This window comes from Nycticebus coucang, chromosome 1 (genome assembly GCF_027406575.1).
Source record: "Nycticebus coucang isolate mNycCou1 chromosome 1, mNycCou1.pri, whole genome shotgun sequence".
Classification (NCBI taxonomy): Eukaryota; Metazoa; Chordata; class Mammalia; order Primates; family Lorisidae; genus Nycticebus; species Nycticebus coucang.
The window spans coordinates 89,548,009-89,570,937 of NC_069780.1; the positions used below are offsets into that span (position 1 = coordinate 89,548,009).

A 22,929-nucleotide genomic window follows, 5' to 3' on the forward strand; every position below is an offset into this window, starting at 1 on the left:
TCCAGAAGTTTTCATATGGTGCCATGACTCAGATAGGGAGAAGCCCCTTTGGGGGGTCGAAAATATACCCCCAACAGAACAAAGCAAATGGACCCTTATTCCCGCAAGATGAAGAGAAACCGGTTGCTCTCTGACCCTGCCTAAAATTCATCCAATTCTAAAAACTTTTTTTGAACTTCTCTCTTCTTCTCTTTCCTTCTCTAACTTCTTCTCTCCCCACCCTCTGTTTCTGGGCTTTAAAGCATATGTACGGAGTCTCTCGGCACCTTTTACCCTCCCAGCCGGCAGTTGCAGGCCGAGGCCAGGTCCTCTCTGACCACAGACTTACTCATCTGGTGCCCTACTGTAGGCCTCGACCCCTCCAGTTGGTTAAGATCACGTATTAGAGGCCAGGCCTTCTTTTGGCCAAAGTCATACATGGAGAGTCCAGGTAATCTCCTCATTGCACCCTCAACAAGCCAGGCTCCTGGGTCCATTGCCCTTCTGTGGGCTAGACCATTTTCAGCAGTTCCATGAGCCAGGCTCACCCATCTAGTACCCTCCCAGGGGTCTGGATCAAGTTTTGGCTGACAGACACTCGCAGAGGCCAGTCCTCTCTGGCTGCAGTATCGGTTGTTTGTCCCTCCTTTTCTTTTTTGAAAGTTCCCTTTATTTTCGGCTAATAGCTGTATGCAGGGGTCAAGTCCTCTCCGGCGGAAGTCTCGGTCATTTCATTCCTCCTTCTCCCCTTGAAAGTTCTCTTTATGTCTTAGCTTTAATCTCATTTATTTTCTACCTCCAGTTTAAGATGTGGATACTACTGAGTCACAGATTTCTGCTTCTTTATTTCTAAGCTATCCTCTAACTCACCTCAAGCCTCTCAAGCTCTATCCTGACCTCAAACCAAAACGTCTTATTTTTTTCTGTAATACTGCTTGGCCTACGTACAACTTGACAGTGGCTTGCATTGGCCTGAATATGGCACGTTTGAGCTCTCAATTCTCACTGATCCCAATAATTACTGTCAAAAATTGAGGAAATGGTCAGAGATTCCCTACATCCAGGCATTTCTCCTCCTCTGAAACATCCCTTCCCTGTGTTCATCTTGAGAACCCTCAGAATTTCCTGGCACATCTAACACTGGCTTCCCCTGACCCATCAGAATTTCCATTGTCTATTCCTAACCTGGCATTCAGCTCTTCCCTCTGCCCTTCCACAGCCCCTCCTCCTCCTCTCCAACCCCCTCCTCCAATCCCTCCATTCTCTCAGTGAGAACACCCAGGAAATTCCTCTGTGTGGGATACCTCTCTTCTGCCTATGACCTCAACCCCCACATCCATATCCTTCCTTTAAGCAATACCCCAAAAGAAAAAACAATTAACATATCCATTTATCTATCACCTCACACATACATCATTTTATTTCTTTTTATGTGCTTGTGTGGTGGGAACACTGACAATCTATTCCCTTATCAATTTCTCGTAGGCAATGGAGTGTTGTCACCAACTTTTCTTGACTATACATGAGGGCCTTAAAGTTATTCTTCTTGTATAACTGAAATTTTTGTGTTTTGATTTTTTTGCTTCGGCCTCTTAAGTGACTAAGAAAACATTTCTGTTACAACTCATGAGATTTTTTTGATTCATTCTTCCCTTTTATGAAGAATATGGAAATATTATATGCACTTTAATCTTATTAACCTAGGACTCCAATTTTTAAATTATTCTTCAATAGTTCTTGCATAATCACAAAAATGGGAATAGGACGGTGTCAGTTAATACTGGGTTTTCATCAGTCAAAAAAAATTAAACACATTCTAATTTTCAAACCCAATTTCTTTGATTAGAAAAAAAATATCAAGAATATACAGACCTTATGAGAGATATATGCATGTAGTAAGTATCCATGTTAATTGATATATTCCTTACCATTTAATTAATTTTTTAAAACCATACCCTTTGAACTCCCCTCACTCCTGACATTTTTGCTCTCAGAGAGTGTCCCAAATTGCTTCCTGACCTCTGAAAAATACATTAACATTTTAAAGGGCTTTCTCCTGAAATTTGCTGCAAGCAATCAGATATTTCAGTAGGAATAGCACTGCTTTTTCTTAGTCAGGAAATAATGCTCCTGGGTTTGCCTGAAGGTTCACAGCCTGCAAGCAGTCACCATTTTTCTGTTTTCTTTAATGTCTGTTTCTTTCCCTAGAGTTCTCCCCTGCTACTCTTCACCTATCCACATCTATCACCCTTTCAATACAAAAGTTAAAAATAAAAATCCCCACAAATAACTTTTTTTAATCATACTATACTACAGTGAATGTTAACACTCTTAGTAATTATTAAATTATTCCTGCTCTTTGCCCCATTAGCACAGAAACTATCCTCAGAGATGAACCTTTGATTTAGGAAGTAAAGAAACCATAAGTCAATTTAGATTTTACAGGGTTAGCTCTTCACTATGGTGCAGGGCATAGATTCTCTGGTCAGGTAGGGATAAAAGCTTCTTAAGGGTTTTAAGTGGTCCCCATAGGTATACTCAAAGAACACTCCTTCTGTCCTCGTAAGATCTTCCCTCAAGCTGGACTTTGATTTTCTTCTTTGGCAAACAGTGTAAGTATGATCAGTGCTGCAGATAAGAAAAAGAGCTGTAAGACATGTACGGACTCTAAGAGGCTTTATAGGCGACCAATTAGGGCGCATGTGAATACGCTGACCTATTAGTACATGAATAAATGGGAGATGAAATTGTGATGGGAAATTGCAACCAAGCAAGAAGCAATGTGAAGAAAGAAATACTGGAAAAATGTTATCAGGAAAAGGTCAAGAATAGATATGAAACAGGTGGGCAAGAAGTTACAGAAAAAGAATAAGCTTTTAGTTAGTGGTTAGGTGATGTGGCTTTAGGTTCTAGTTCTGTCTTAACAGGTGACGATAGTCTAGGGCAGTCAATTTCAACCAGTGTGCCGGGAGAGGATCTTAGGTGTGCCACAAAAAATTTTAAAGATCATTATTTAAATTATTTTTGAAAGAACTTCAAAGCACGGTAAGTATGTTCTCTGCCCCCCCCACCTTTTTTTTTTTTAATCAATGTAATTTAAGTGTGCCACGTAAGTTTAACTATAGGTTCAAGTGTGAGATAAAAAAGGCTGAATAATACTGCTCTGGGGAATTGAGCTAATCAGGTATTTACCTTCTGACTATAACTATGTATAACTAATACAAAAGGAGAGAAGTTAGCCTTAGACAGCTGAGAATAATTAACAGGCTTCTTAGGGTGATAATAAGATAATAAACAACTCCCAGACCTCAATGATTTAGAAGAACAAAGTTTTTACTTCCTTTCTTGTTCTATCACGAGCTCTAATCTCTAGGGCTTTTTATACATCATAGACATTTAGACACTTTGGATGATTAAGCAGCCACCACCTTGAACAGATGTTGTCTTCCATGATGGAGGAAAAAGAGAGTTCTAGAAGATTTTATGATTGTGATTTAACATTGAGCCCAAACACATTCCACAGTATTTTGCTTCTAACTCGCCGGCCACAACCAGACACATGAAGTCATCCAACCACAAAGGGACGGAGACATGGAGCCCTATCTTTCTCCATGTGACCAGAATGTGGGGAGAACAGGAAATCCATGGCACCCAGGACACATTACTATATAAAGTACCCTTTCTGTAACCTACATGAAGTTATTTAGACTGTATTTCTCAATCCTACTAGCTAATTTTCTAGCTATGTGACTTTAAAAATGATTAAACATTTGTGAATTCCAGATTCTTCATCTATAAAATAGCAAGAACTTCATTGGAGTATTCGTATAATTACATGACCTAATGTATAGAATAAAGCTGACAGCACTGTCTACTAGTGTAAATGACAGGGGACATTGTTAAGTCTGGCTCTGGATGGGTGCTCTGATTACAGTGTTATAAAGATGCCTCAAAATTTGGGGTGCTTCAGGGAACTGTCTCGCAAATGCTCATAGCTAACAACAGTTATGTGTGCTATGGTGTGTTCAACACGCAGATTCCTTGAAATAGGGCTGCAGGTAGGGTGCTAAGTGTCACTTTCTGCTGAGGGTGCTAAATGTCACTTCCTACTGAGTCTACATTGGGAGGCTGGCATAAGTCAGAGCTATAAAAACCATTACGAGAAAATCATTTTAGAAATGGATATGGGGGTACTGTGGTAGTGTTTAGGATGAGCAAAGAGGAGCAATCTGGAAAAGCATTAGCTACTTCTCCTTGAGGTCACACGGTATTGCTTTACTATCATCATCTTTGTTTGTTTGTTTGTTTGTGTGGTTTCCGCCATCCCTGCTCTACCTTTGTGTTTACCTGCCTCTCCCTGACCTCATTGATTCTGTCTGTTGTCCTTTTTTGTCCTTGGGTAAAGTTGCTTTACCTTTTTGAGTTTTAATAATTTATTTCAATAAAAAAAGAATAATATTCCCTGTCTTCCAGGATTATTATGTGAGTAAATTATACCAATTACCGTATATGAAAGCCTCTAGCATGATGTAAGCATGCAATGTTTAAATTAAAATCATAATAAAAATAAATACTTCTGAAATTTAGATTTGGTAATTTCATTTTCCAATTCTAGAGTGCTAAAGAATTCCTATATAGGGTGTTCTAGAAATGTTTGTTGGATGAATACATTGAGTAAAACGCGTGATCATCTCCCCCAGACACATCTCTGTGGACTATAATTAAGATTTCTTTAATTAGGATGATAAATGTATGTGTTATTCATTTTTGCCTCAGGATACATGCAAAATTTTCTATCACATGTATGTATACCTATAGTTGGAAATGATATAAATACGTATGCATATTTTTTATATCCACAATATGTCAATGTAATCTGCCAAATGGGTGTCAATTTCACCTTTTCATCCCAATAATGGACTAAGCGTACAGTTGGCACAGAAATATTTTGTAAAAATGAGTTCTATACAAACATTTGTTCAGAATCAACGTACCTCAAACTTTCTGGAGAAAATGCACAAAATGACTAATCATACCTGAGTTACCGACTGTGTCTTAGATTTATTTCATACTTTTCTCGTGAATAAACTTAATCCAAAAGGAAAAATCTTCTCATGCATTTTATTTCCATCTTACATAAATAAAAATATTTGTATTTTTTAATTTAAAGTATATATTAGTATTAAAATAAATAAAGGGAAATTAATTTATATAATGCTGATAAAATAATTTATTTTCACAATTTGAAGTATGACTCTGTTGATTTTATTTTGATGAATAACAGGAAAGGAAATATTATTTTATTTGTAATTATATAAATGCAAACATACATGTAGTATAAGATGCATATATGTACATCATCTTATTTTCAGCCTATTCTATCATCTGATGGAATCCTTCATCCCACATATTCTTTATTGTTTACCATATGCCAAACACTGTTCTAAGGCGCTGATGCAGGGTAGAAAGTAGTTCACATCCTAATGAAAGGAAAAACCCACAAAGTAACAAACAAGTGAAATATATGTCTTGACAAACAGTGATGAGTTCTGTGGATGAAAAGAAATTGAAGGAAGAAATAGGAAATATTCCTGACTATTCCATTTTTGGTTGTGGTTTCAGAGGGCCTCACTAGAATCAGTGGGAAAGGGTGACCAGAAATATCTGGGATCCTAATAGTAACTGATACAAACAAAATGAATGTTACAATAATATTTTCATGAGAAAGGGAGAAGGGAAGCTAGTTCCCAAGGTCTGGGAGAGGGTTGGATTATGAGTGGAAAGCATCTGGTGGAGTTTATGCAGGGACTCACACAACATAGGGTCTTGCTTTAGTCCTGTCAAATATCCACTTTCTCTCTTTCTCTCTCTCTCTCTCACACACATACACACACACACACGTGCGCACACACATTCACCAAAGTACCTTTTATCGCTTAATCTCACCTCTGTCCAATGCTGTATGAAAATTAGGTATTGCCATGGCAATTCTGTTCCTATATGCTTTTAAATACCATCAAATATGTATTATTTTTTAATTATTTAGAGGTAAAGACACACAGAAATGGAACAGTTTGGGAAGTGACGTAGATGGTCTTTAGTGAGTACTAGTAGTTTTCAATCAGGTTTAATTAATTGTGTTCTTTATTTTCTTTAAAGCTTTATTAATCTCACAGTAATAAATATTTTTCTTTAGCATCCAAATGTAATTCAAAATAAATTTGTTTATAAGTGTGCATACTCCAGCATAAAAACCCTCGTATGATATTTAGCAAAAGAACAATCAGAAAAGCATAATCTTATATTCTACCTGTCATTCCTGTCATTATTTTTGTCATTGATGCAACTAAATAGTGTCTCTTATGTTCTTAAAACCAGGAATCAAACAATGCTCAAGGCACCATTCCTCACTTCAGGACACAGAACTTAGGCAGAAAAACTGCACAGAATAAATAAATATTCACTGGGTATGTAACAGCGTGAGCCGAATGATTGAATTAGTAATGTGTTCTGAGAGCATTCATAAAGGAGTTACTCTCTCTAAACAATGAATGGAGATAAAGCTGATTATTAGTCCGTGAGGTAAGGGACAGAATTGACAGTCAAAAGACAGCAGAAAAAAGCCAGTTCTCCACCTGCATATCCCCCAGCCAGACAGTTTAAAAACTTACTTACATGTGTGACTGAATTTTTACACTGATTTTTGACACTAACATGTATCTTCACATGTTACTTTCTTTTCTTGTTGGCTATTAAACCTATCCTACATGTTACCCCAGGCCAATTAATATATTTAATAAATGTGTGCATTTAGAAAATCCCTTAACCCTTCTAAGGCTTACATTTTTGTCTATAAAATAAAAATAGACACATTTTCATAAATTTTTTTCATAGATTAAATAATACACTAAAGAGCTCAGCTTACCATTGGACACATAAAATCTCAGTAAACATTAGCTAGCATTTTGTCAAAGTATTTGATATTTATGAAAGAATTTCAGCAAAAATATACAGTGTAAACACATGTATTGACTAAAAGGGAAAAAAATCAATATTTGTTTATTTCAAAAGTCTTTTCTAAAGGCAAGTAGATACAAAATTTTATATAGAGAGAGTTTTCTCCTCTAATTTACATATCATTTTTTCTAATTTATATGCAAACCAAAAATGTTTTGTAAACTTTTATTTAATTTGTTAAGAAGTTGACTTGAGTATAGTATTCTCAGTATCATGGACTCTTAGTAAAATAAAACCATTAGCTTAATATATTTAATAAATATATTAAGTATTAATATATTATTTACTTAATATATTTAGTAAATATTTAATTGTATGATTTATAGGACACCTACCTATTTATTTTATACTTGAAAATATTTAACACAGTAAGTAAAGTATTTACCCAACACTGTACAATCCAAAATTATGATTTTTGATGAAATTAAAATTTCTAATAATTTCTATGAAAATGAATCCTTTGCTAATGTATATATCTGAAGATAGTTTTAACCATCCTTTTGTATACCTTTATGGTAAATTCCAGACCATAACTCTTTGCTTTTTAGTTTAAAATATTCAATCTTAAAATTAATATAGAAATTTCAGAAGTTACCTTGTTGATTTAGTCTTAATATATTTACTTATTTTTATATTACTATTATTGAATAGAAACTTTAGTAATATATTTTAAATGCTCCATATCTATTCATTACTGAGAAGTAGTTTCCCAAATACTAATTTCCAAATTTATTGCTAGTTCATGTTTCAAAATGAATTTTAAAATGAAAATTCCTTTTTATAATATGTAAACTACTAGTGTATTCTGAAATATGTGCTCCTAAATGAATAATTTACCCAAAAACTAATAGCTTAGTATGAGAAAATTCAGAATGTTGACTGTACCTTATGTCTCAATCTTATTAGGGGCTGATAGGATTTAAGGCCATATCCTGCTTCTTTAGTTGGCCTTCCTTCTGACTTCAGAAACATGAATCCAAGAACCAAAACAGTTGGCCAACACTTAAGCATCCTTATTGCTTTTCACCTGTCAAAATTAAAATTGAAAATAATCAAAGAAAATGCATTGGATATTGCAGAAATGTATCAAGACATATTCAATATTACATGTAAATCTCATTGATATAATCAAAATCTGCAGCCAGTTGCCAACTGACATAAAAAGTAAACTTCTCCAACTACAGATTATCCCTTTGGTTATAACAAATACCGATTTTTCAAGTTTAGGCTTCCTTATAAACCATGAAATAAGAAAACATACAAGGGCTAATAAATGTATTAAGTTCAAGAAAAGAAAAAAAAGAAAACTATGGCTAATTTTCTAACTATTTCTACAGAATACCATTACCAAAATATTGTTGAATCTTGAACTTTTCTTGAATAAATCTCAGCAAACCTATAGTTATAACCCACTGGAAAAGGTTGCAGGAAGTTAATAAGATAATCTTCTATTTATTATTTAATAAATATGTTGATTATAAGTTATAAATATAAATTACATTGAGTTATTAGTACTTTTACCCAGTATTTAAAAGGACATTTTCTAGAAAATTGCTTTACAAGTGCTTTAAACTAAAAATTTTATGTGTGCTGCTGTTTGTTTTGAGAGATATCATAGAATCCAACTATCTTCTCCTTTTCCACTGTCACCAACACACCCCCTTCCCTGCTGTGACAACAGTCCTGTATAAGTCAATCTATATATCTGAGTTCTTGAGCAATTTAACCAATTGATTAAGTCCCACTCTTTACTATATTTTAAACTCCTCTCTCAATTATTTTCTTCCATCTATAGACATTATGAAACAGCCTATATTTTAAGATAATTTCTCTTTGGTACTTTCCCAGTTTTCTGAAAGAATCAGGTATCATTCTAGGCATTTTTTTTTTCTTTCCCTTGTATACTTTTGCTTCTAATTTCATTATGCCATCAAAGCAGTTTTTAACTCTGGTAAATAACCAGGAGCATTCCTGTCACCAAAATAATGAACTCTTAGTAAAATAAAACCACTGGTCTATTACCACTAAACATGCCTAAAGCTGTTCTCACAATACGTCTGCTGCTGGCCATTCTTCCACTCCCGCACCAATGAAATGGTCCCTCTACCTGGGATTTATGAAACTTCTCTCTTTTCTTTCCGCAGTGTTTGTGGAAACTCCTTCTCAGTCCTTTTGTAGGGTCATCCTACCCCTTTGTTTTGCATTAAAAATTGCTGTTTGTCAAATCTCATTGCTAGTTACTCAGCTCCCTAGTTCACTCACTCAGCCTGGGCTATCCTAACCTTGTTAAGATGGTTTTAATTATAAGTACTGCTTCTCATCCAATCACCACATGCATGTAGTTGGCCTATTTAACAGCTCTACCTTCAAGTTTCCAAAACAACTCTTTGTAGCATATATACACCTACATAATGTCATGCTTTTTTATATTTTCCTTAATCCATTTTCCAAGCCAGTAACAAAGGATCATCTTTGACATCTTCTTCTCCCTTAGCCTTCATACGAAACCCATAAGTACACTGTTAGACCTACATTCTAAAGATGTCTCTAAAACTTGACTTATTCTTCACATGTACCGTTATCTCTCTAGGTTAAGCACCACTTCCCAATGAAATTGTCCTAATCGCATCCTTTCTAGCCTTCCACATTTATGCACATGCATCTAAATTGCATCCTCTACACAGAAGTCTGAGTGATCACGTTCCTGTGCTTATGAGCAACTTTAGCTGATTCTCACCTACCCTTAAGATCAGAAACAAAATAAATGGCCTATCATACAAGTTCCCACAGAGTTGGGGCTCCGTGTGTGTGTATCTGTGTGTGTGTGTCTACATATCTTCTTTAGTCACATTAACCTTCGTTCATGTATACATGCACACACAACAGAGCTATACACCACATTCCTATACATCTTTCATCCATTATAAAATATTGAGTAGATTGACAATTAATTAGATTATCAAAAATATTGTAAGTTTTCTATGAGTAAACTTCCACAAATTAATAATTCAATCAACATTCTCCTGAAATATTTTCTTCACCAGAAGACAGCAAGCTAGAAATATCTGCCTTAGATTTCAATAAAGTCAATAAAAACAAGCCAGTGTGCAAATCTTCAGGGCAGTATAAGCAACGTACTTGTGCCATTTTTATCTACATCTCTTATGCTATTAAGAGTAATTAATCGTTCTTTGTATTGACAGTCCTATGATTTTTGAGTTGAAAATCTCTTAAGGATATAAAGTAATAAAAAGTAAAAATACATGCTTTACCTCAAAAAGTTATCATACAAATGGAGGGATTTACTTGGTATCACAGATCAAGTTAACCAGAACTTTTTTTTTTTTTTTGAGACAGTCTCACTTGGTCACCCTAGGTAGAGTGCTGTGAAGTCATACCTCACAGGAACCTCAGACTCTAGGGTTCAAGTGATGTTTTTGCTTCAGCCTCCCAAGTAGCTGAGACTACAGGCAACCACCACAATCCCCAGCTATTTTTTTTAGGCACAGTGGTCTCTCTCTTACTCAGACCGGTCTGGAACTTGTCAGCTTAGGCAATCCACCCACCATGGCCTCCCAAGTACTGGGATCACAGGCATGAGCCACAGTGTCTGGCTGGAACTAACATTAAAAGCCAGATAACTTTTTCTTTCCTCAGAAGAACTCTGATTTCCATTACAGATAGACATGGAACTCAGCTGTGCAGAGTTAACAGCTAAAAGGACAAAGAACAAAGACTAACTACCTTCTGTGTTTATTTGGATGTGTGTGTGAAAGAATAGCTAAGTTCTGATTTTTTCTTCATTGAAATATTACTAAGAAAAATAACTGAATCCAATTATATAGTTGCCCATCAGCAAGCTAAACAAAAATATGGCTCTTCTTGATGTGTACTCAGAAAGTAATTATCATCTTTTCCTTTCTTTTAAGTTACAGAATCCAAAGATGTCATTATTACATGTTTAAAAGTTTGCTCATCCACAGAAGATGTGCTGGAAATTGTTTGCAAAGCAGCACAAATTGATCCCATCATGTACCCGATCTCACTCTCTCAGTGTGGTAACCTCTGACAACCTGTTAGGTTTTCATTATTAATTGGCAGTTTGTTGACAGCTCACTAAGAACACTGAAAAGCACGTGCCCAAAACAAACCAGCTGGAACAGATGGTGCAATAATGATCCTGTGACTTTACCTTGTAACCTCGCATCTATATGGAATTATCAGAAACAGCCTCATTATTAAGTTAAAGAATATAAAACGCATATTTATCTAAAAAGTATTTGCCTAACATTAGATTTTAAAATGTCAAATTTTAAAAATGGAAAAAGGGGTGAATAGGGATTGTTCTTCTTGATAAAATAATATTTTTTTGTCTGAATTAAGCCAGTTTTCTCATCCCCATGTGGCCTAACATGATCTGCTGCCTATGGGGTAGAATGTACAGTGGTTACATTGTTTAGTAGATTTAAATGTAAAGGATTTTAAATTGTCAACATATTCTCCAGAATCTCATTTCTAATCCCTTGGATAAACAAAAACTGTTAAATGTTTTCTTTTAAGAACAAAATTCAGTATTTGAGAAGAAAAAGGAAATAGTTCCATCATGCTTATTAATGAAAAGAGTGTCAAGATGAAGCAAAATGTTCAACCATGAAATGTTGCAGAGAAGTCAATTATCCTCAGGGCTTTACCTGGAGTTCCCTCAACTGCCTCTAACTTCATTCTGGAAAACATCTCATTCCATCCTGGAAAATTACTTTCAGCCTTTTCAGAGTTAGTAGCTTTAATCCGTTCTTCATGAGACCTTCTTTGACAATGAAACACAGGTTTTGCTGCTTTCTACTGTAAATTTTGCATGTCTGCCTGATGTGATTTCACCTTGCAGTGTGGGTATGGATTTTAGAAAGGTTACCACCCTTACATGGATTAAAAAAAAGTCCTCTAAACTGGTGATGACTCAACTTGGCAAGACATCTCCTTGCTCTGTTCCGTTGCCAAAAAAGAGGCCTAAATGATCGCTGGTGCGTTTTTCCTTTCTGGTATACCAGAAATCTACGAAACAGAGACAAGCAATTTCTAAACTCTCTTGCGTCTCATCATGTGACCTAAGCAAAACCAATTACTCCGCTTGGACCCCGTCTGTAACAGTAGTTTATGAACCTACATAGTCTAGCACCTATTCCAGACTTTTCTCTCTGAGGAGGAATTTATCAAGTTTGAGGAGATAGGGGGAATAACAAGTATGAGATAGCAAATTACGATTTATTTTTTTATACGCCTTTTAATAGTCTAAATACTGATATTAAACAGGAATTGTAACATACAGATTAGCAAAGAGATATGGGCTAGAGATATATGTTTGGGGTCCTTAATGTTTATAAATCATTTAATCTAGTTATCAGATAGCACAATATGGTTAGAGAAAGGACATCCAAAGACTAAGCCCCAGTTAGGGATATTTTAAATAGAAGGTTACAGGCTTCTAAGAGATAGAAGAAAATAAGAATTTTGGGGCAAAATACCTGAAACACTTCATTGGAATGAACCGACTGGAAGCCACAACACTTATTATTACCTGGCAGGCTATATAGGATGTTTCTTGGCTAATATGTGTGTTCTCTGCACTCAACTGCAAAGGTTACTCCATAAAAACAGAAATTTTTTAACTATCTGTTGTGACTGAAAGCAGTACTAGGCAAATAGTAAAATCACATAAAATATTTTTGGATAAATAAAAAAATGAATCAATTAATGTTGATAACTAATTAATTTGAAATTCTAGGTATATATTAAATAATTCTTTTTTTTTTTTTGTAGAGACAGAGTCTCACTGTACCACCCTCGGGTAGAGTGCCGTGGCGTCACACGGCTCACAGCAACCTCTACTCTTGGGCTTACGCGATTCTCTTGCCTCAGCCTCCCAAGCATCTGGGACGACAGGCGCCCACCACAACGCCCGGCTATTTTTTTTTGTTGCAGTTTGACCGGGGCTGGGTTTGAACCTGCCACCCTCGGCATATGGGGCCGGCGCCCTACTCACTAAGCCACAGGCACTGCCCAATATATTAAATAATTCTTAATAATCTTCCTATAACCAAAAATGTTCATTTAACTTCACTGTGAAATCAGTCTAGAAATTAAATTGCAGTTATTATAAAGAGTTTTTTTGTTTTGTTTTGTTTTTTGTAGAGACAGAGTCTCACTGTACCGCCCTCGGTAGAGTGCCGTGGCGTCACACGGCTCACAGCAACCTCTAACTCTTGGGCTTATGCGATTCTCTTGCCTCAGCCTCCCGAGCAGCTGGGACTACAGGCGCCCGCCACAACGCCCGGCTATTTTTTTGTTGCAGTTTGGCTGGAGCTGGGTTTGAACCCACCACCCTCGGCATATAGGGCCGGAGCCCTACTCACTGAGCCACAGGCGCAGCCATAAAGAGCTTTTCTTAACACTTGAATCAAAATAAAGCTTTCAGTGGAAAAGCCCCCCTTGGGGAAAGCTCCTCTCCCACCACAGTCAAAAACAGACAAGCTTTTCATTTCTTAGCATAAGTGAAATTGGAAAGAGCAGAGAGACTTCTCTGACACCCATCAGCCAAGTCTATGGTAGTAGCTGTTCTTATCTTTTGACCCACGTTAACTTCACACCTACTACTTTGAACTCTGCGGTGGAGTTCTCATTTAATATTTCTCTTAAGAAAAAGCATTCTCCAAAATCCTTAGTCTTACTAAGGGCAATGATTTCTCTCCTTTAGGGAAGTGAGTTCTCTTCCATCAAGCAGTGGGTTCCTCTCTTCACTATAAGGATGTTTCCCTGTGCTGTACTAGCTGCATATACCAGCAGCATTTAAAAAACACAAAGTATTCACTAATGTCCATGTTATATAGCCATAAGAGAGATCCAGAAGGGAAAAACATATCATATACATCTTCCTAGATAAACTGGGATGGTATCATATGGTATTTAATGCTCCAAAAATATTTTTGAGATATTTTTGCTTATAAAGAGCTAAGATACAAAAAAGAGAGAAGCTTATAGAAATGAAGTGTCTAAGTTTTAGAAAACCAATTGTGACAATAACTGATACCATTGGTACTAGTCTGATTCCAATCAAAGTTGGCCCATCTTTGTGACATAATTCTATGTAAAGACACCCACAATGATGATGCAAACATACAAAGATTTCCTGTACAAGAGGTAAGTACAGAGGAAGAAAAACTAACTATCCATACTGAATACTGCTGGAAGGAACAATCTTTCACTTACACTTGCTTTAGATCAAGGTAAGTGAAGATACAAGATAAACAAATGCCGTGAGGATGAGAGCACAAGAGCTATGTGACTTCTATGCCCACGTTGTATGGGTAAGGGACTTTCACATCAATCTGGAAACGCTAGAAAACATGATAGTTTCTTTAGTTCTTTTTTTAATAAGATGATTGTTTTAAAGTTGCTGCATAATAATCATGCTTATTTATGTTACAATACATGCACTATATAGTGATCGGATGGGGGTAATTAGCATGTCCATAATCTCAAACATCTATCATTTCTTCACATTGGGAACATCCAATAACCTCCTTCTAGGTACTTGAAACTGTATATTACGGTTAACTATAGTCATCCTGTAGTCTATAGAATATTACAACTTATTCCTCTTTTCCAACTATAATTGTGTATCCTTTAACAAATCTTCCCCGGTAGCCCTTTCTACCCTTTCCAGCCTCTAATCTTCTGTCTGTAGTTCTTAATTCATTGTCTTTTTGTTTCGTATTTGAAAATAGCCAACATTTTTCAACGTCATACTCTATGTTAAGAGACTACAACATGTTCAGTATACATTTTTCTTAGCATGTGGGATAAGAATAGAATTTTAAGCATTAAATAAAGAGAATTATAACCAATAATTTACTTTCACTTTTTCAAGCAAGGAGGAACTTTTATTTCAATGATACCTCAAGTCATTTATTTGGATGAACAAAACTGTCCAGATTCTAATCAATTATATCTTTCAAAAACCAGCTTAATTTGAGGCTGAAAGAAACGGCCAAATATAGATGAAATGTATTCATTGCCATTTTAGAGGTACTAAGATATAAAATGCATAAGAATTTGAGCTTGCACTGATAGAAGTATTCACACTGAATTCCATTTAATTTGTTAAAAAGAAAAAAATGTATATGCTCTGCTTTAAACAAATGGTACTTACAAGAATTTCACATTACCAAAGCATGTTATGTGGTAAGTATTTGTTTTCCAAAACCATCTATGCTTTACAAAACCATATTGCAGTTACGTTAACTTTCTGATACATTAAAAACATATTGTAAAGGAAAATATTTAAGAACAACATAGCATCACGCAGAGCACAAGATAACAAAACGGATAACATGTATGCGCAACCCCTTCTTTTTAAATACAAAGAAAATGAGAACCAGTGAGGTTACACGTGTGCCCACGATAAAAAGCAAGTCTAGAATATGGCTGTCCTAGTCCCTGGTATGATATTTTCATAGGATACTACAGCTCACCTACTACAACCTATACAAGATGGAAAAACTAAAACACACACATACAAATGCCTTAGGGTCTAAGGCATTGATTGTTTAGAAGATACATCTCTGTGAACCATGACAGCTTTGCACTTACCATTCACAGAGTTTCTAAAAGTTACCCAAAGAACGAACTTCAGAGTCACCATGTTTTCGAACCATTTGTTTAAGCAGAATTTTTAGGAATTTTTTTGTTTAGACATTTGGTTCATCATCATAATCTTCACTGAGAAGATGGTTACATATAATTATGGTTATAGTTATATAGAGATGGTTACAGTTATATATATGCATAAATATATATAAATTTGTACATATTCATATATAACTATAGATACATAAATAAATATAGCTATATAACCATTAAGATGTTTATAGTAATATATATCTATATATATTATAGGATATATTCTTTAAAGCATTTTTAACAACTATGAAACAGAATGAAATTAGGTTTAGCTGACTTAACCAAGGACATTTCTTTAAGTTGTGCAATCTATGGGAGGCTGGGACTTCATATTATATACACCAGTGTAACACATTTAGGCAGAAAAAAAAAATAATACAACATATAATAACACATTTCCAATTTCTCAATAAATGTTCTCGAATGCTTAAAACATATTCATGATTCAATAGTCAAAAGCGGCATGATGGAATTCAGTTCTGCATATCTGTTTTTTGATCTTCCATAGATAATATTAAAACTAAATTTTACTCAGTTACCCATATACCTTATTACATCATTTACTTTTCATTTATTTTTAAGAATAAATAATCTCATTTTATTTTAAAATATTATAAATTTGGTCACTATTCTGTATTGTATGTATTATATGTCGGTACACAGGACAGATCATCAAACTCCCAGTTTGCTGAAAGCTGAGGTCTGGTTAAAATCATGCCCTGATATGACTAAGAAATTTCATATGTCTTAGCATTCTGGGCTTAACTTTTCCTTCCTGTTTATCAGCCTGTCTTATGTGTGACAATGTCAAAAAAGAAAGTGACCAACAATGTTCCATAATTTGTAATACCATTTTTCTCACCTGTTGAATTTCTGAATTTTAGTTTATTTTTTCATAGAATTGTGATATCAAACAGACACTTTCTTCATGTGGTTGATAAATTGAAAATACAAAAGATGATGTTCAAACAACACAGGCCTGAACTATCCTTAGGTCTTCTTCTACACTCAAAACAGCAAAACCAGCACCTCCTTGAAGAGGAGGATGACAACCTTTATGATGACTCACCTCCATTTAGTGAACAGGCAATATATTGCTCTTGTTAGTGGTTTTCTAAGTAACAATGTCTTTTTCTCTAGCTTACTTTATTGCAAGGACAAAATATATAATACATAGAACATATATGTTGATGAACTATTCATGTTATTTTTAACAATAGGCTGTCAGTAGTTAACTTGTGGGGGAAATAAAAGTTATATGAGAATTTCTGACTACCTGCAGGGTTGGCACTCCTACCCCCTTGTTATCCAAGAGCCAACTCTATTTCTCCAACCTCTACAGATTCAGGAAAAGTACTGTTAATGCTCAACCGCAATGTGCTATCCTAGAAAGAATAGCTTAAAAGTCAAAAGACATACTTGTGACTGGGCTTAGAAACTGATTTTCTTAACACTTGCATGAACACTGTCAACCCACAATGACACTTCCACTGCCAACTAAGTGCTGAGAAGTCACTGCTGCCCTTGACCTTTCCTCCCTTTAACTTCAAACACACAACGTTCTCATGATTTCATTTCACTTTTCTAGACTTGCTTTTATAGTCTCTTTTTCTACTTTCCTTCATTCAGGTGATGGCTTAAATCTAATGTGCCACGTTAATGTTTACCACGTTAAATTCATGAAAATAAATTCCTCAGAATAAGGCGTTTATTTTTTATTTGGATTTTTAATTTTATTTTTAATACTATTTTAAATAAAAATTGAAAGAACAATAGCTAGATGCCATGGTTATTAATACCAGCTAAAAGTTAAGACAAATATCTTATTTCTTCTCAATGAAAGCACCAGCTGGACGTTATCGTGAAAATTAAAACTAACCTATCACCAATCCTAGTTTTATTTCTTTTTCTCCTAACCACTACAATTATACCTTATTGTATATTTCATATGTGTACAGCAAGAAGACCCATTACAGTACTTTGTATCTAAGCTCCATATAAGTTTTTCTAATATAAGGTGAAAACCTGATGTTTTAAAAGTTCAAGAATAGTAATTAATATATTATATGACCTTGAAGATCTTGCTCTAGTTCGAGAGAAGAGAAAGTTATTACAGTCGCTGTCTTCCAAATTCATTGCCTTCTAACGTGATGAGCACTTAAAATGTAAATTAAGGAAGAACACAGCTCATGGGGCGGACTTTGCCTAAAATCCCAAAGGTACTATGTTACAGATTTTATTTGCTATTAAAAAAAAAAAATCATTGCAGTATTGTCAATGTCAGAGAGATTTTAAATTTCAACCTATTCCATACCAAGGTCCTCAGCAGTCTGTGTTCTTTAAACTCTGGAACTACGGTTATTGTACAAGTAAAAGAAATTCCACCATGTTTTAACAAGGGCTGCACAGGGAACAACTCAGTTTCCTCTGTTTTTTTTTTTTTTTTTTTTCAGTTTTGGCCAGGGCCGGGTTCAAACCCACCTCCCCAGGTATATGGGGCGGGTGCCCTACTCCTTGAGCCACAGGCACCACCCCAGTTTCCTCTGTATTTAAAACTGAAATGCCTTGGGGGAAAACTTGCCCATCTATTGGAGTCAGCCTAGTCTTAAAACTATTTTAGTTCATTCTCAGAAAACTACAGAGAATGGAGGATGGAGTCTACGGTTAGTAGAAGTCATTGGGGCTCAAGATATGTTCCAGAAAGATCCTATGAGGAGCAATTTGGGCTACTCTCGTGTACAAGACAAAGAGGGAAGATAGGTTAACATTTCCTAGTTTCACCGTGAAGATAATCACAGTTTCTCTGAATGAAAACTTCCATGTTATCAGAAAATATGAGAAGTGGAGAGTAAGCCTTTTAGGTCAACTTCAGCTAGGCCAGTTGAAGACTTGAGCACGCTCCTAGTGGTGTAAACTAAAGCAAACAAGAGTAGATGAATCTTGCCAAGAAAACCCTAAAGCCGCTGGAACTGTTTAATCTAGACCTATGACCACTGGTAGCTAGTGGTCAAAACACAAGTCATGGATAACTGACATCAAAAGTTAGTGTTGAATGAGTTTATTTGAAAAATAAACCAAAGGTAGAAAGTTGTCTTATAACTAAAGTTTATCATATTTTGAAAGGAAACTTTTTTTTTTTTTTTTTTTTTGAGATAGATTCTCACTTTGCCACCCTCGGTAGAGTGCTGTGTCATCTTAGCTCACAGCAACCTCTAACTTTACTCTTGGGCTCAAGTGATTCTCTTGTCTCAGCCTCCCGAATAGCTGGGACTACTGATGCTCACTACTGTACCCGGCTATTTAATAGAGATGGGGTCTCGCTCTTGCTCAGGCTGGTCTCCAACCTGTGAGCTCAGGCAATCCACCACCCTTGGCCTCCAAGAGTGCTAGGATTACAGGTGTGAGCCATCACACCTGCCAGATTTTGAAAGAAAACTGATAAAGATAAAAAATAAAAAGCAGTAATGTAATGTTTTATAACACAACAAAAAAAGTACATACATATACACTGTGTTCCAGTATTAACTTTCACATTTGCAATAACCTATCAAGACTAAATCCACTAAACTATAAAGGTAAGTCCTCGTAACTTTCTAAGATACGTGTTTTTTGAAACAAATGTTTTTAAAGGATGATAAAGATAAGACACTGGTACTACTGTGATAATATGAGAATCTCACATATGAGTACTGTTGAAATGAATTAAATTTAGAGATAGATACTACCCTGGAATTAACTAAATGGAACTAGGATTTACATACAAGTCCATCAAGGTGCTCTTTCTAGACTGAATGAAGGTATCAAAAATTCAGTTGCATCAACCAACCCACAGACAGACTGCTTCAGAACCCTTGCATTTTGTAATTATGTAAAACCCACAGAAACCCTGACAATCAGGCATTTTTAGCAACTTTGGTTCTCCATTTCCTCTTTTTCTCTGGGTAATGAAAAAAAAATTCCCAGCATAACTGGGCTCCAATTGCTAGTAAAATCTGTCTCCTTTCCACAATCTTAACTGAACTAGAACTGGGAAAAAATCATAATAACTTCCTACAGCTGGAGGCTGAGAAAAATGTCTCCTTAATAAGGAACTCTAATGCAAAATGGGCCCTTGAACAACCAGTGAACAACCAAAAAAAAAAAAACAAAAAAACTTGGGTGCTGGCTGAAAAAAATATCAAAGCTTCTCTCATGTATTCTACTCAAATTCTTTTCTTTTCTTTTTTGTATTTCCCTACTTTTCTTGAAAAAGCAAGCTATAAGTTTGACTCCAACCACTGATTGTCCTACAAAAATACCTAAGACCCATACGGAGGGGATAGAATTGCTGATAAAGCACATAAGGGCACCACTTCAGGGGACACAACATCCTACCAACTTTGGCTTATGAATTATTTATTATATCAAAATAATATTTTAATTATGTCTTCATTTTATTTAAATTAGTATGTGTGCAATTTTAATTATAATCTATCAATTCATTGGTAGATAATGGTGTGTGATAAAGCTGTCTTGTTTAAGAAAAACTATTTCTACAGTTCACAAAAGTATCCTCAAATATTTTCATCTAAAGATTTTTTTATTTAATTTTTAATTGTTCTGAAATTACTTCGAGGGCATAGTATTGTGACGAGATTTTATTTTACTTTATTTTGTCTTATTGAGAGCAAAGTCTGGTTTTGAAAATTTAATCTGATGTATAATTCTACTTTGGTTAAATATTGGGTTTTCTAGTATCTGTGGTTGTTTTTAATTCTCTATTTATTTTCACTAATTAATTTCTATGCAGATATCAAAGATTTTAATTACTAGGGTTTGATAATAAATCTTGATACTCAGCAAGGAAAATTTTTAGTTCTTTTATTGTCCATATCTATTTTAGAATAAGCACATACAGTTGTTCATCAGACCTTGCTGCAATCTATATTTGATTTGCATATATTTTTAATTCTTCAGTATACTTTAGGCATTTATTATCTAAGCAGTTTTTTTATAAAATAGATAAATTTAAACATTTCACATAATTAAGATTGATTTGAACACATTTCTACAACTTGTTTTCTGCTTGTACGTGTTTGTTTATCCTTTAAATTTTTTTTATTGTTGGGGATTCATTGAGGGCACAAGAAACCAGGTTACACTGATTCATTTAATATTTTGGATTCTTCTATTTTTTTTCACACTTCAGATTGAATTGATACACATTCTCAGTCTAAAACTTGAAGATGGGCCAAACACGGTGGCTCAGGCCTGTAATCCTAGCATTCTGAGAGGCCAAGGCTGGGGTGGGGGTTGGAGGGAAGGAATTGATTGAGTTCAGAGTTGAGACCAGCCTAAGGAAGAGTGTGACCCAGTCTCTACTAAAATAGAAAGAACTAGCTGGGTGTTGTAGTGTATACTTACAGATGTTTTGAAAACACAGTATGTTACATGAAATTAATTAGAATAGTTCTACCTTTACAAAACAAGCAGTTATTACTATACTTAAAGTTGATCGTCATTTAACTTACGTGCTTGCCATTTTTCCTTGTATCCTACACATTTCTAAAGGTTTCCTTTTATGCTGAAGCAAACTTTGTATAGTTTTTCAGCGTGAACCAGTAAGAGGCAAAGTCTCCAGTTCTTGTGTTTAAAATGTCTTTGACTAGCCCTTAATATTAGAATTATTATTGAGATAATATTTATTATTTAGCTCGGTAAATAATTCTAGTTTGGCAGTGTTTTCTCACCCAACACTTAAATATTTTAGGGCATTTAAAATTCGATGAGATGTCTCTTCTTCATCTAATTATCATGCTTTTGTAGGCAATGGGTCTTTTTTCCTTGGTAGTTTTTAGTTCCTTTCTTATTAAATTTCTTTTTCTGTTGTTGTTGTCCAGCACTTTGGTCTTCATGAATTTCTCAGTAGTAGTTAACCAATCGATTTTTTTTTCTTTTTGTCCATAATCTAATATGTAACCTCTCCATTTAAATTTCATTTAAATAGATACGGATATTTTGGTAAGATTTTAATTGTTTATCTTGTAAAAGTTAAACTATTTTTATTTAATTTATTCTGATTTTACTATGCAAATTCTTTCTATTTTTGGCCTGTGTGCCCCTTTTTACCTACTTGACAATCCTATTTATTCTTTTTTTCAATTTCAATTTTACCAATTGCTCCTCTCCTGCATCCCTACATAGTCATGCCTTTTTGACTTCCTCTTTTATGTTTTGTTCATTACTGTTCTATCTTTTATACGTTGAAATAGCCTCAAAGGATGGGTAAGGTAATAAGTATGTTGTTGTTTTTTTTAATTTTAAAATGCTTAGTTTACTTGAGGAATGCTCACACTGTAATTAATCTGTATTTATAAGACTTGCAAAGATGAACCAATTATTAAGTACTTATTGGGTAGATCCAAAAAGTAAATTTGGGTCGTCAAAAAACAAACGTATCACAGTAGTGCCATTTTCAAGTCACTGAATGAGTACAAATATCTTGCAACTATTTGTTTCTTTGAGTTTACATAGATAACAGCAATGATGTAAAGTTTTCTTATAAGAAAAGTGAAGTAGACAAATTTTCTCTGTAAGCATGAACTTTTTATAAATACAATTTGAATTCAGAATACCAACACATGCATTTATATAGATGTTAGTCTAAGGATACAACTAGGCCTTCACTGTGAAAAATCTGACAGAAAGAAAAAAAAAAGTCAGTCTAAACAGGTTTTTAGATAAATATCAAGATAAAATTTGACATATTTTTCTATTTATACACTAATAAAAATGCTTGAGTAGAGTAAATTGATAATAACTTTTACAAATCATTAACTCAATAGATCTCCATCTTATAAAGAATTCAAATTATGCACTAAGGAAAATTATTATAAAATATTTTTCTTTTCAAAATATATCATTCTCATGTACTTATTTCAAAAACTATAATGCTAAATTCAACTTGGTGTCAACAAAAATACAATTCATAAAACATAAGAAACTAGGATTTTATACATATTTGAAAGACTCCTTAGAAATTATATAGTACAAAGACATTTCTCAGATATGAGAAAGAAGGGTCAGAAAGATGAACCAAGTTCTGACAATACATAACCAATTACTTCTAATAATATACCTAGAATATTTTTAGATATTTGTAGAATATTTCTAGACATAACATTTCCTAAAACCCAGAGGTTTGTTTTTCTTTCTTTC

General features: G+C 34.6%; 1 protein-coding gene across 4 annotated transcripts in view; it reads right to left on the bottom strand.

Moving 5' to 3' along the window:
- The window catches only part of FSTL5 (follistatin like 5), a 778,095-nt gene that overhangs the window by 716,816 nt on the left and 38,350 nt on the right, over window positions 1-22,929 (bottom strand). For all 4 annotated transcript variants that reach the window (XM_053583841.1, XM_053583826.1, XM_053583835.1 and 1 more), the window contains exon 2: window positions 7,882-8,023. In XM_053583841.1, coding sequence (XP_053439816.1) covers window positions 7,882-8,007 — 126 coding nt within the window. In that variant the 5' untranslated portion in view covers window positions 8,008-8,023. The remainder of the gene's footprint in view (window positions 1-7,881; window positions 8,024-22,929) is intronic.